The 14618-nt window shown below is 33.5% G+C and overlaps 2 protein-coding genes across 6 annotated transcripts; one reads left to right on the forward strand and one right to left on the reverse strand.

Annotated features, from left to right (window-relative positions):
- The first annotated feature begins 787 nt into the window (after nt 1-787).
- LOC7495534 (histone H3.3) lies at nt 788-2307 on the forward strand. Its single transcript, XM_002310812.4, has 5 exons — nt 788-933; nt 1036-1113; nt 1602-1678; nt 1781-1871; nt 1959-2307. The coding sequence occupies exons 2-5, from the start codon at nt 1042-1044 to the stop codon at nt 2127-2129; spliced, it is 411 nt and encodes a 136-aa protein (XP_002310848.1). The 5' UTR covers nt 788-933; nt 1036-1041; the 3' UTR covers nt 2130-2307.
- A 7620-nt stretch (nt 2308-9927) lies between these two features.
- On the reverse strand, nt 9928-14172 carry LOC7480169 (NAC domain-containing protein 37). 5 transcript variants are annotated; one of them, XM_024605068.2, is made up of 4 exons: nt 14012-14172; nt 12017-12199; nt 11303-11640; nt 9928-10628 (listed from the first exon to the last, which is right to left on the reverse strand). In XM_024605068.2, the coding sequence occupies exons 2-4, from the start codon at nt 12180-12182 to the stop codon at nt 10029-10031; spliced, it is 1104 nt and encodes a 367-aa protein (XP_024460836.1). In that variant the 5' UTR covers nt 12183-12199; nt 14012-14172; the 3' UTR covers nt 9928-10028. The 5 variants fall into 5 exon arrangements, with proteins under 5 accessions (XP_024460836.1, XP_052310286.1, XP_024460833.1 ...); XM_052454326.1 differs by lacking the exon at nt 14012-14172 and adding an exon at nt 13504-13519; XM_024605065.2 differs by lacking the exon at nt 14012-14172 and adding an exon at nt 13040-13219.
- Nucleotides 14173-14618: the final 446 nt, after the last annotated feature.

The raw sequence follows: 14618 nt of genomic DNA on the forward strand, positions 1-14618 counted from the left end.
ATTCCAAATCTACCCTCGTCTATCTATAAGCTAAAGCAATGCCGTAGCCAAGGTTTACAAAAAGAAAATGTCACGTAATTTATTAAACCTATCAAAATCCACCTATGATTTGGTTTAGCTAGTCAGTAGACTTACTTATTCTATTTTAATTTTTTGTAAAAGGATTCAAAGACAAGTTACGAGAGGATAATCTTTTTGTGCATACATAAATTTTTAATCATCTATTTAAAATTTAATAAAAGAATTTAAAAAGCCAAATTTTGAATTTTTTTTTAAAAATAAAATTAACATATTTTAATCAAGTTTTTACTGGATCGACTAGATTACATGTTAATTTAAATTTTTAACCGGGCTCTCATTATTTATTGTGAAATCCAATCTGAATTTGATTCGAAACGACTTATCAAGTTGAGTTTAATAACCATGGTTAAAATCGGGAGATATTTTCAAGAGTATCATCCAAGGTTTGTAAGGATAGATAATAACATTCTTTTCTTTTTATTTTTGATATTATAGTATATAGTGTTTTTCACTTGAAAATATATTATTATTATTTTTAATTTTTCAACATCAACAAATTAAAATTATAAAAAAATACTAAAAAAATCAATTTAATATTATTTTTCAAGATAACATTCTTTTAAAATCCTTCCAAATATAGGTGAAAACAATACAAACAAGTAAACTTTTAAAACAGAGAAATGCTGGTGGCATGCAAAGAAAAAAGAAAAGGAGTCGAGACTTGTAATAAATCGTAAAGGTCATAAGAGTAATTCTCTTTGCCAATGATTTGTTCCTACGCCGTCGTTTAGAGACTTATTACTTCTCCCTATAAAAACTAAACCTCCCCAAATCTCCCTCACGCTCAAAAATTCGAAATAATAAAACTGAAAACCCCTCTCTGCTCCTCTTCCTCCTCCTCCATCCCGACAGGTAACCGCAAACCCTAACCCTAATTCCTTGAATTTTCTCTTCAATCCCAGTTTATAATAATCCGATTTAAGCCTAAATACTCTTCTTCGCTTCCAATTTCAGGTCTAAATGGCTCGTACTAAGCAAACCGCTCGCAAATCCACCGGTGGCAAAGCTCCTCGCAAACAACTCGCCACCAAGGCACGCCCTTCTCCTTCTCTCATATAGACAGATAAAGGGAAAGTATACAATGTGAATTTATAGGATATTTTATTAATATATGTTTGATTTCATGATATCTGAAACCTTGCTTGAATATACAAAGTCAATCGAGGTTTACAATATTCATTGTTGGGTGGTTACTTGTATTTCCGATTTATAAAAGTAGTGCAATGAGAATGAATTTTTCTCAATTAGTAGTGTGAATTTTTATGATTTATGGTTTTTGTTACCTCTCCAAAAGCTATGGTGGTAGACATTGATTGGACCCAATCGGTGACCTGCAGAATAAGTAGTGTGAATTTTTATGATTTATGGTTTTTGTTACCTCTCCAAAAGCTATGGTGGTAGACATTGATTGGACCCAATCGGTGACCTGCCTCCTGACATATCAATTGCTTAGAGAGGCTAGTTGTTTTTGTAATGTTGCTATGAATTTTAACTCTTTATCTTTTATTTTGAATTTGAAGGCTGCAAGAAAGTCTGCTCCCACCACTGGCGGTGTGAAGAAGCCTCATCGTTACCGTCCTGGAACTGTAGCTCTCCGGTAAGGGTTTCATTCCTTCTCTAAACATTATTTCCTAGTTACGATTTTATTGTGTTTGTTCATATGATGATTTATGCTTGTAAATCCATTTCTTTTCAACAGTGAGATCCGCAAGTACCAGAAAAGTACTGAACTCTTGATCAGGAAGTTACCTTTCCAACGTCTTGTCCGTGAAATTGCACAAGATTTCAAGGTAATGATTCCCTATGATGACTGCAGTTTCTCCCTATTCATGTTTAATTCTATAAAGATCATTCTGATTTTTCTTTCTTTGTTTTAGACGGATTTGAGGTTTCAAAGCCATGCTGTTCTCGCGCTTCAGGAGGCTGCAGAGGCCTATCTTGTTGGTTTGTTTGAGGATACTAATCTTTGTGCTATCCATGCCAAGAGGGTCACCATCATGCCTAAGGATATCCAACTTGCCAGGAGAATTCGTGGAGAAAGGGCCTAAAGGTTGATGTTTTTTCGTTTTGGTTCTGTTTGTTTGCTTAGGTGGTCATTAATGTGTTTCTACTATCAGGTCTACTGTGCTATTCTAATATGAACTGATGTATTCTAGTAATTTAAAATTTGCATTCCGTGTGATTTCACTTTATGTTTAATATGAAGCTATGGTATTATGTTTTCAACCCTAGTCTTGACCCTTGTTTTAATTCTGAATCTGAGTTCCTGTTTGTGTTGCCTGAAGCCTTGGTCTCCTACTCTTTCTTGTTTCTTTTTCTTCCCTTGCGGACATTTTTTTTTGGCTGGGAACTTGATGGATTTTATGCTCGTTTGATACCAAAAAGAGGTCCTGCAGAAATCCTAATGCTATTTTCCTACAAACTCTCCCATACCAATAATAAATTTCTTTTCTAGTGTCTTTGTTTGGCCAGGGATGCTAGTATGTCAATGATGGGAAATTGTGTTTCAGATTGAATAGTTGGGTGATATCTTGTTAAACATCACTACAGAAAGTTGTGTAATTTCCTTACAGTATGCCTGTGTTCCTGAGATCTATCCGAGGTCTGGTTAGGATGGCTTGAATTATTGAAAGTGCAACCAAAATCAATTCCGTACTTGCAAGCTTTAACAGTTTTAGAAGTTCAACCTATTCCATCTTGACTTGTAATGCAGAACAATTCGATTGGAAGGGGAGGCTGTGCCAATTGAGAATGAAGTTGATAGGGTTTCAGCAGTATATGGATTAGGTTGCATGATCTTCAAATTGCTCCGTGTCTTGTTTTATTAACACATTGACATTGTTTTTGTTATAGCTTACAGCTTACCCTTGAATAAAACCCACACCCAGATATCGTAATTTCTAAAGGCGCAGAAGAAGGGCCGCAAGAGAATACGGGCTCTGCAAGTGGCGCTACCCATATGTGACGTCAACGTGTAAAAGAGCTTTGGTCAACTAAAATGGCATGTTTGCCTACGATGGACCTGCATTTTTAAAGAAATGGCTGGCTCGGTTTCTTTTTGAGCTTCCAAAACAAGCTCAGATAAGCTTTGCAAGTTCATAGCTATCAAAATCAAGGAGGGGTTGATATCTCTTTATCATGGCCCCCTCAAAATTTTAAAATATAATGAAAATCTCAAATTGCCCAGCTTTATTTATGCTCGACACGCAGGATTGTGCTTCAAGCCGAAAAGAAAGCACGAGCTAAGTTAAGCTAATCATATTCTTTGTTAGCATAATTCAAGTGGAATGTTGTCATTTCTCGTGTCGTATTAGGTTCAAGTGCGAGTCTTCTCGTAAAAGAAAAGGAAAAAAAAACTATAAGAAAACAAAATAGTAAAATTATATTTTTTTAATTGATTTTTGTTTTTCTGTGCATCCAACTTTACAAGAAATTTTATGATATTAAGAAACTGATTATCAATACTTATTGAATAAGAGAGAAAAACACATGATAAAGAAATAAAAATAATATTTTTATGTCTAGATAAAAATATTCTTATTATTTTTTTATCAACTCATCTCTCTCTCTCTTTATATTTCTCCCTCTCTCTCTCTCTCTCTCTCTCTTCAAAGTGAACTTATTGAGTAAACATTGGTATTATCTCTCTTTGAAGCGTATGAGTATCAATTTTATTTTCTCAAAAGTTTATGTTGAATTTAGAAGGGGAGTGAGACAAGGAATCTAGAAGAGCCTAGGAGAGATAGAAGGGCCAAGTTCACAGAAAGGCCAAGCCTATAAGGCCCGACTCATAAGGATAAGTCTACATGAAGGTGAAAGGGCCAAGCCTAGAATGCCTAACTCATCGAAAAGGGAAAGCCCTACAAGATGGGAATTTCCAAGGGCTTATAACATTGGTATTTGTTTTCAAAGTGGGATTCTAACTTCCTTCCTCACACAAAGCGTGGATGGAGGAATGAGGCAGCGGAGATGAAGAAAAAAGAGGCTTATGCTTTTATATTATATTGAATTTAAGAGACAAGAAGCCCAAAAAAGCTTGACACAAAATAGTTAGGAAGGACTATAAACAAGAGTGAGTAAAGGATAGAAAAGCCAAGTCTACAAAAAAGCAGATTGATATAACACCCAATTTTAGATTTGGGTGGGATTATTAGATCATGCGTAGTTAATGCGTGCTTGATTTGGTCTTTAGTCCACCCATCTTTTTTCTATTTTTTTTTTTAAAAGTAGGATGTGGATCATAAATTCATGATGACAATGAAGGTTCTGATCATGTCGTTCCAATCAAACTTTACAAGAATTAGAAACTGCCTCACTCTAAATTAAATGCTGGTCAATTGATTTGAGCCATGTCAACATAGCATCTTGGACCTAGCTAGCCCCCCTTTCACATTCTCTTTGAACATTGTTTTCTATGATCCTAATTATCTTCTCTCTGCTTACAGCTTCAATAAAACTTCTCAATTCTCATGCTTTATTTTGAGCCATGACTATAAACAATGTTGTGTTAAATCTAGCCCGTATCGAGTTAAAAATATAAATAGAAGTTTTCTCGGTTAAATCTAAGCAATTCAGTTAAAATCCAAGCTTAATAACAATATTATTTTATTTAACCTAATTCACGACCTTAATCTTGGCTAAGTCATGAACCAAACAATCCAATCAAAAACCCGAGTTTAATAATAATATTGTTTATTTAAACTAATTCATGATTTTAATCTTGGCTAGATCATGAACCAAGCATATATACGAATTAAGCCGAAGCCGAGTTTAATAACTTTTCATGAATGTAAATGTATATAGGAGTAATGCTTTCATCCACCGCGTGCAAGATTTTAATTGCAGTAATTCTTTTAAGTGGAGCACGGCACGGGGGAGGGAGGGTTGTTTCGTTCTTTGCTCACCTTTTCAGGATTTCTATCTTATCTTTGCATGAAAAAAACAGATAAAAAGATTGGGTTATGGTGGTTTTGTTGGGTGCCATCATTGGAATCATTGTTCTACAAAAAGGGAGCTTGTTCTGGTCAACCATTATACTAATTGCTCATCTTCTAAAAAGCTTCAAGAACACTTATCGTGGAGGCTCTTGGTTGGCCCAGAAGCTTCTATCTTACACTCCCCGACCAAAACCCAGACAGCATGTGTTTCTCCTTCTTCATATTTCTTCTCGATCAAGAGTAGTGACAACCACAAGGATCATCATTCCTTTTGTTCTGCCTATTATTCAAACAATATTTCATTGGCACTCATTTTGTAGGACGTGATTGGCCCAAACCTCTATGGCGAAGCAGCTGAACTGAACGTGCCCTAGCCCCCCTTCAATCAATATTAATACAATATACCACTGATCAATGAAAAAAAAGTTGGCAACATTGTTCAGAATTATGTTTTTAAAACTTGAAAACCCTAGTTTTTATTCATGTTACACGTTACAACAACACTAAAGCTCGACTGAAATTCATATACATTTAACGATTAATAATATATATTTTGAAGGATTTCTTTAACATAAAGTTTAATAAATAAAGAAAAAAAACAAACTCAGTTTTTTTTTTTTAGTAACATGGGTGTCCGGGTCAGCTTGCGCACACCTCAACTAATCCCACGGGCCCTGAAGTTAACAACCATGTAAACCTCCCGTGGTTATCATATTAGCAACTACAGGGAGAGTAAACCTCTTAGTCTCAAGTTCTTACTACTGGACCATCTACTAGATGATTAGAAACTCAGTTTCTTATAAGCAGCCTGAGGTGGTTCGATAATCTAACACACAAACTTTGCAATTTCAAAAAAGTAATTGGATAGATTTGAGACAGTGCTAATTAATTCCTCCTTTAATTTTTCCGTTACAAATTTCTATTAAAACCAAGATTATTAACTCATTAAGGACATGCAACATATACTAATTTACCGAGATCTTGGTTAAGTTTAACTGTAGATCAAATTAGACCATTGCCGATGAACTCCAACAGAAATTAGCAAAGTAATTAGATATGAACTTAATCACTTTGTTTTAAAGTTCAAATCTCAAGAACCCGATATTTTTTTTTAACCCAATTGTTTTTTCGAACTATACTATATGATTTAATGAGACTGATCAACTTTTGATCCACATGGACCCCGCTGCCCAAATATGAGAACAACTATCCTTATTGAAGCAAGTATTGGTAGCTTGAGTCAAGTTACAGGTCCTGTGGAGGTGTCTGCGGCATGGCACCATGACTTTGAAGCAGACAGCAGTGATTATTTCTGGGTGCAAGGTCTATTTTGCTGTTAGATTATCAATCACCTCACACCACTTAATGAAAAAACGAAGAACACAACAGGAATCATTAGGAAGACTAAAGTGCAGTGATCATACCTAATTAATCAAGGGCAAAATACATGGTGACATGACACTCTGCTATTGGTGCATGGTTAAAACCAAATTAATATTGTTTTGGCAATAAAGGTGATACGTGCAATCACTGAAATGTATGTGATTTGGCCATTGAATTTGGCGAAGGAAATGAAATATTTGAGCATGGAGGAGATGGAGTCGTCGTCCATGTTGAAAGTGAGCTATTTCTTCGACTGTACATTTTTATCATTTGACACTGATGCACCAGCAGGTCCTCCTTGTGGACTGCTTCTTTTCAATTTGCTCTAATTAAGTTTACGACTTTTACACACATCAATTAGTTGGTGATTCTCATGTAGATTTGAAATCATTGAAAGCTTCTCAAACTTTGCTTTCTAGAAGGCTAGCTAGCTAATATATAAGATATATGTGGTCCTCAAGAAATTTAATTACCTGAATAATTAAGCCTACATGTTAATTAGAGGTGTGTTTATACATATATATATATATATTGCAAGCCAACAATCTATAATTTCATGCTATAGAACTTGATTAGTTGTTTTCCATTTGGATTAAGTTATTGCTATTGTATAGTTTCTTTTCTTTTTTAAACCTATTAGTATGATAATTTTCATGTATTTAAATCAAATCTTTCTTTCATCAAATTTTAAGTAAACTATTTATATACAAACACGTGTTTTTTTTAAGAATTTTTGTTTTACAATCTTAATTTTTTCAAACCGGATATGCAACGATAATGTGTGTATAATTCATTTATATATTGCCATAAAAGAGTAAATCAAATTAACAAGCTGTGTTAATTTTTTTAATAGTGTTGGTGATAAAAAAAATCAAAATTAATTAAATATATACAAATAAACTCTAATTATAAAATTTAGTTTGATTTGACGAGTCAAATCATATAAAAATGTTAATCAGGACCGTCTGGGAATCTTCTCCACCTAATGTGTGAAAAGGCAACGTACCTGTTTGTCCAATCAAGGAATCATTTTTGGACACAAACATACACATAATACAGAAAAAAAGATAGATTTTTTAAAATATTTGTTATTTGAATTATATTAAAATAATATATTTTTATTTTTTAAAATTTATTTTTCACATCGGGATATTAAATATCAAAAATACTATATATATATATATATATATATTACAATATATCAAACACCAAAAAAAAAAAAAAAACTAAAATAGCAACAGCCAAGAGGGATCAAAATGTTAATAAAGACAAAGCATGCCCAATGGGATAACGCATGCTAGACAAACCCTAGGCCCACCAAGCCCACACTTAGATGTTCCCTTCCTTGACCATCTTCCTTTTCATACAAATCAACCTCAGCTCTCTCTTCCTCATTTCTCTTCCGCTGCAAAAGATAAAAATCCCATGATTTTCTTTCTCTTACAGTCTGTTTGGTCAGCAAGAAAACAGAACCGATGTATTCAATCCCATGATTTTCTTTCTCTTACAGTCTGTTTGGTCAGCAAGAAAACAGAACCGATGTATTCAATCCCATGATTTTCTTTCTCTTACACCTGTTTAAGCATTTGAGGAGAAGAAGCTTATAATTCCTCATAATTCGCTTGCATGAACTCTATCCATTTCTTGAAAATATGTATTCAATATTCTTTTCCCTTCTTGAAATCCTACTCCAAGCTCATGGCTTCATATCTAGATATTAATTGAGGTAATTAACCTAAGATTATGAGTTTAATTTATTTATTAAACAAATTTATCGCATTCACTACAGAAGGAATATATATATAGTAGAGCTGTTATTCAAGAAGGTGGTCCTGATCATGCCTCTATCGAGCCAACCAAAATCTCAAAATTTGTCTTTCATAATTGCATGTGCACTGGTCGCTTCAACATGTATTGGTCCATGGCTTTTTCTGAAGCTTCTCCAAGGATATTGACTATATATATCCTTTTCTTTTCTATAAGTATTTTATTTTCTGAACACGCATTATAACTAAATAAAGCATTATATAACATGGATATGTTTTTTCAATCTTTAAAAGTTCTATAGCATTAAAATATACATAGAGAGAAAAACTAATGTTCTCAAATTTAAGTTTAATATCCTTAATCGTAAGGAAACTCTAAAAAATTTAATAGTTTTTTTAAAAATTTTATTTCATAATTCTCTTCTAAAACAATTACTGGCACGTTTAAATATAAGAAAAAACATCATAATTATTAAAATCCTAGATAATTGAAAGTTATTATCTAAATAAATAAAAAATAAAAAAAATCCAAAACAATAGCTTTTAATCCGGCAAGCTAGTTTCCATATATATAATTAGGTCTTTAAATGATTAAGCAAAATCTTAGTGGGTCAAACCATCAGATAAAAAATTATGTATATTTTTATCAGATTGTGTGTTGGACTCTTTCATAACTCCTTGAAACCTAAAAAATATTAAGAATGAAAAAACTATGTATTTTAGTTTAACACATATCTAAACCCTAAGATTAAATAAAGCACAACTAAAGTTGTAAAAGTATATAATATTCTTAATTTAGCAGGCCATTCACAAGTAAACTATTGATGTATTCACAGTTTTTTATTTTTTTAATATATTTAAATATTCTTAATGATAACTTGAGAATATATATATAATCATTTATCAACTATACTAAGCTTTCAAATATACTTGTTAGACGAAGATAATTTTGAAGATCATGCATGGAAACAGCTTATATCTAATAACTGAGTATCCGCAAACTACAGTACTGTCCATTTGAAGAATGGAAAAAAAAGGCTAGCTAGGCTTGCGGTTGTGTTTAATTATTTTCAGGAAATAATTTTCCAATTTCCATTTCTTCTTAATTTTATCTCCATTCTAAAATAGATTATTTCCCTATTAAGAACACTACAAAAAGAATGTACAAATGTTTTGTAAATTTCCTCTGTTTTTATCCACTTATATATTCTCGAGAAAATAGTATATATGTTTGATAGAATAGCTAATTTTCTATAAAAATAATTGTATTTATATTATTTCATGATTATAAAATTCGATTTAGCCTGGATTATAGATGGGGTAGATTAATCTAAAATATTTTAATTTTAGCTTTGTTTTAAAATAATTAAAAGGAATGTCATTTATCAAAATAAAAAATCAAATTTGATAGAAAAAAGAGCATTTCACATGTTTATGGCTAAATTCGAAAAATAAACAAATACGATAATTGAGAATCGGTTCAGATTAATTATGAATCACAAGAAGGCATACCTTTTCATAACCATGAAGAAAATGACTGTTTACTACTAACTATAGCTTGAATTGATCTCTCTTCCCAAGTAAGGCACGCTTCAGAAAGTGTACTTTAAAGTTCTTCCTCACTTTTCCTTCTTGTTACTTTTGTCTCTCATGATCACTGAACAATTAAATTATAAGTGCCAATATATATATATAATCACGTTTAGACAGAGAGAGGGGGGGAGGGGGGGGTTAATTTTTCATTCATGAAAAACCATATATATTTTAACAGAAATATATATATATAATAAATTTCATCAGATTCATCATACATTAGAGTAGTGGTACTACAAGTAAGAAAAAGCTATTAAAATCCCCAGATTCATTTCTCAAATATGCATATTCCGATATCACAGTCAGGACTTGAACTTAAGAATCCATTAAATTTGTTGTTCCCTTCGTCTCTTCCACTCTGCAATAACAGCAATGACATATCTGATGAGTTATTTTCTGCTCCAACAAAGCTTGAAACACCATCACCGTCGTATCTATCTTCTTGACTCAACTGAGAAGCAACAAACTTGTCAAGGGCTCTCCAGTCAGTCACCTTCTGGGTGTTGTTGTTGGACAACATTCTATTTTGCTCTTCCACTTCATTGTTACTGTTGTTATTCTCTGATATCAAAGATACTGATGAGCTTGGCCTCTTTATTAACGGCAGGGATGGGCTCTCTAACTGAGGAAGCTGTACAAAATTTTCCGAGTGCATAAAACTTAAGTTATCTCCTTCTATCTCCTGCTTACACAAGAAATTCTGAGCCAAAAAGTTTTGTGGTTGCCTTGTTATATAATCCATAGGATCTACCACTGAGCTAACCCCACTTGATTCCTCATAGAAGTAGCTTGAGTCCCATCCTTCAATGCTCTTGTTTTGGCCAGTAGTTCGCTTCTTGAATGCACGACAAACTACCCATCCTTCTTCCTGCGGTTGCTTAACAAATATTTTAAGAGATCATGAGTTCTTTTTATCTTTTAATAGCTTCAAACTTTTTTCTATAGCATAAAAGAAGCTAACGAGCACAAAGAAAAAGCAATTTGTTTTTAAATTTCTGTTGGCTTTTTGAGTCATCTTTTTGTTTGATAAAGAGAGGTAGTAGTCAAAGATGATGAACAAGATGGGAATTAGAATTTTTCTTTTGACAAAATGAACATAGAAAGGCAGCCCATACCAGAAAGAGGAATCGGAAGAAAGCTATTTCACATGCTTTAAAATCTCTAATGACCTTTTTGACTTAAGTGATGGTGGATCCGAGGTCTTCTTTCCAGAGAACATACACAGTGAAACTACAGTTAGTGGCCTATGCATGCAAAAGTAAAGAGTGATTCTGTTTCTCATAAGTTTAAAAGTTAGATGATAGGAAATTAAATGATATCTATATATTTTTCACTAAAAGTTAGGTAATATGAAGAATTTATGAAGCACTAATGATCTTGTCCAAGAGAAAGAACTCTCTGATGAAACTCAAAGTAATGGATTCCCCAACCCTCTTTATAATTAATAAACTCTAAATGTCAAACAGCATACTAGGTCAATATGTAGAGCCTGTTCAAAGTTAATCAGTATGTTGGAAGACAATGAAGACATTTTGCTTTCACCTTTATTGTATGACATATCAATTGAGGAGGGGAGGGGGGTAGAGTGACATAAGTTGATAAGCTTGCCTGTGGAGGACCATTTTCATCGGATTCAAGCCGATATTCATGCATGATCCAGTCAGTTTTCTGCCCATTTGGGGCTCTTCCTTTGTAGAAGACAAGGGTTTTCCTCATGCCAATGAGTTTTGTTTTGTCATAAACTGACTTGTCTCTCCCGGTCGCCTTCCAAAAGCCAGCCATGGTTGCTCTATTAGTCCTTGTCCCTGTTGGATACTTCTTATCCTTGTGGCTAAAGAAATACCACTCATTCTGCTCTTCATATCCGATCCGGCATCTCTCTGTACATCATTAACAATATTGTACATTAAAAAGTTTTAGCAAGGTTGATTCAAGTTTGTTCTTAGGAATTCTGGCTAACGTAACTAATGATGTCAGCATGACCTAAATAAATCATTGAAATGTGTATAGTGCACTGTTACCCTATTTGATCCGCTAAAATCAGTAGACGTACACCGAGTTGTAGTTAAAGTATGTTGCATAGTACAGAAACTTGTTGATACACAAGATCAAGGGATAGTCAAAACTAATCCTAACCAAGATCAAACCCTAACTAACATGCATGTTGATCCTTATGAAAACTGAACTCAACGATATCCATATGATCTATTAACCCTAAAAAGAGAAAAAAGATCAAGGAATACAACTTCGATATACCTTGTAGATCCCATGGTTCAATTCTGTAAAGATCGATTTCTCTAATAACATCAAGATCGATCTTTTGCGATGCAACTTTTTTCCTTAGATAATAGCCAACAAGCTCTTCATCGGTCGGATGAAACCTGAATCCAGGTGGGACACACGACTCCATTGACTCCATCATAACAACCGTTGATGATGCTGCATAAAATTCACCAACACCACCGTTACCATCAATAATAATGCTCTCTAATTCATCATCTTTAAATCATAACAAAATGTGATCAGTGAGTGAATGGATGAACTTATATAAAGACACCAAAGAGATCACAGAAAACCAGAGAATAAAAAGCTAAAAAGGGGAAGCTAGGTAGAGTTATAGTAGAGTAATACAAAGGAAAAAAAAAAAAAAAACAAGGGACCCTCCAAACGAAAAGGTGACAAGCGTTATCAGGTATAATCATCAACTCATTTGGTGGTGAGCAACACTCACCATACATACATATATCTAAGATAGGAAAATAAGGGCGTGTTAATTATAAAACAAAACACCCCATAATTAATTGTTTCACATAAAATTATTTTTTATGATGAAGGCTAGAAGAGGAAAGGAAGGTGAGGAGGAAAAGGGAACAAAATCATGAGAAAGTTTGTGTTTTTTTTATAAAAACCAAGAGATAGTTGGAGCTTAGCTAGCTAGGTAGTCCTCTATTTTGTACAGGGTCCATCAAGAAATTTGGACAGCTAAAGGGTTGCACTAATGATGTTGTCTTGTGTTAGTGAATGGTAGAAATGATGCATCAAGAACGGGGTTTCCCTTATAAACAAGCATGATTAAAAAATTAAGTATTAATTAGTGTGGTTTAATATTTAATTTGTTTAGAGAGCAGAAAACTTCCAATTGGACAAAGAGGATGACGTTATCACAGATTTTAAAGCATGCGTTCCTGGAAAGAGAAAAAAAGGTCAAGAGAAGGCAAAAAGAGAGACACAGTTTCTTATTGGATCAAGCCTGCAAGAAAGGAGAGAAAAGAAAAGCACTCTTAAGGGCGCTCTTGCTGCTGCAGAGTGTGTGTCTCATTAATGCAGAAACGGGGCCTGACCATTTTGTCTGCTTGTCAAGATTTTTCATGGCAGAAACTGACCCTCTTTCCTTTAGTAAAACTCCAAGAAAAAAAATGCAGAAGAGCCCCACAAGAGAAGAAAATGCTTGTGGTTATATAAGGTAATGCCTCTTTATCCTAGCATTTTAATGGATCAAGAAAGGGGTAAACGACCAACTACAAGATTGGTGAGGTTAAGGAGTTAGTGTTAATACAATAGTCAAGAATATTTGGGTGGGCTTACTTTGTCAAGGTGTTAGTGACTTGGTAGTTTTCATGAGAGACGGAGAGGGAGAGATCAGCTGTCTCTTTGAACGTATCGCTAGTCTGTAAAAGGATCGATGAGGGAAAGATCCTATATGCAATAAAGTTCAGGAGAGAATGGTGAGTTTGAGGGTTTACCTATATTAATAGCAAGGAAATGAACTTTCTAACAATCTTTTTACCAAAATCTTGGTCTTCTCCAGGTGTGTTCTTTGACTCGTTTCCTCTTCTGATTGATGCCAAAGTTAATTCGGACAAAATGGATTTTGACGTGAAGAAATATATCTAGGCAATTAGGGATGTGCTACCTCTCTCTCATACGTGGTAGAGAAAGACGGACAGGGAGAGGTTATCAGAAAGGTTTTCAATTAGAAAGCAACCCCTAATTAATTTCAAAATGAATCTCATGAAATTCAAAGGAACCTCTTGAGTACTTCTAGCTAGAAGAGATGCTACAAAATGCACCCTCCTTAATTTCCCGTATGAACGCTAGCTTAAACTGTAGAGAAAGAAGAAATCTAGCTAGCTATAGCTAGCTTCTATATATATATATATATACATGAAAATGATCATTTTGTAATGAAATATAATAATGTTTGTAGTATTAGGGGATGGATTGAGTTCCATGCAAGTACAAAAAGCTTACCTTAAGAGTTTGTATGGACAAGCTAGCTTGGTGTATTGTATTAAAATTAAGTAACTTAAAGACTGAGGGAGTGAAGAAGAAGGAGACAAAAGGAAGAAGAAGGAGGAGGAGCAGAAATGAAGATGTACTGAAGGAAGAAAAAAATTCCTTTAGGAGTGGAAGATGGGAGAGAATATAAAAGGGTGGGAAGAGGGGGAGGACCGCTTCATTGCGCATGGTTGATGGTTGTCCCCAGTCCCTTACGTCACTCCTCGCTTCCTACACTAACCCCTTTAATTCTATTTCTCTTTATCTCGCATTGTAATTAAGCTTAGGTTTCTTCGTGTATGCTTGTTATTAAATATTAAAGAATATTAAATATTAATTTTTATTTTATTTTTTCACAATTTTAATTTTCTGATATAAAAAATAAAAAAAATATCAAAAATATTTTTAAACAAAAAATACCCTACACTACAATACAAAACATATATACACAAAACGAAACGTAATTAAAACTATGTTTTGTTTCTATTATTGTTTTGAAAGCATTTGATTAATTAATAGAAACTATAATTTTATATAAATTTCAACGGAAATTCTATCTTAAAAAAATTATAGTATATAT

The sequence above is a fragment of the Populus trichocarpa genome, chromosome 7, assembly GCF_000002775.5.
Source record: "Populus trichocarpa isolate Nisqually-1 chromosome 7, P.trichocarpa_v4.1, whole genome shotgun sequence".
Lineage (NCBI taxonomy): Eukaryota > Viridiplantae > Streptophyta > Magnoliopsida > Malpighiales > Salicaceae > Populus > Populus trichocarpa.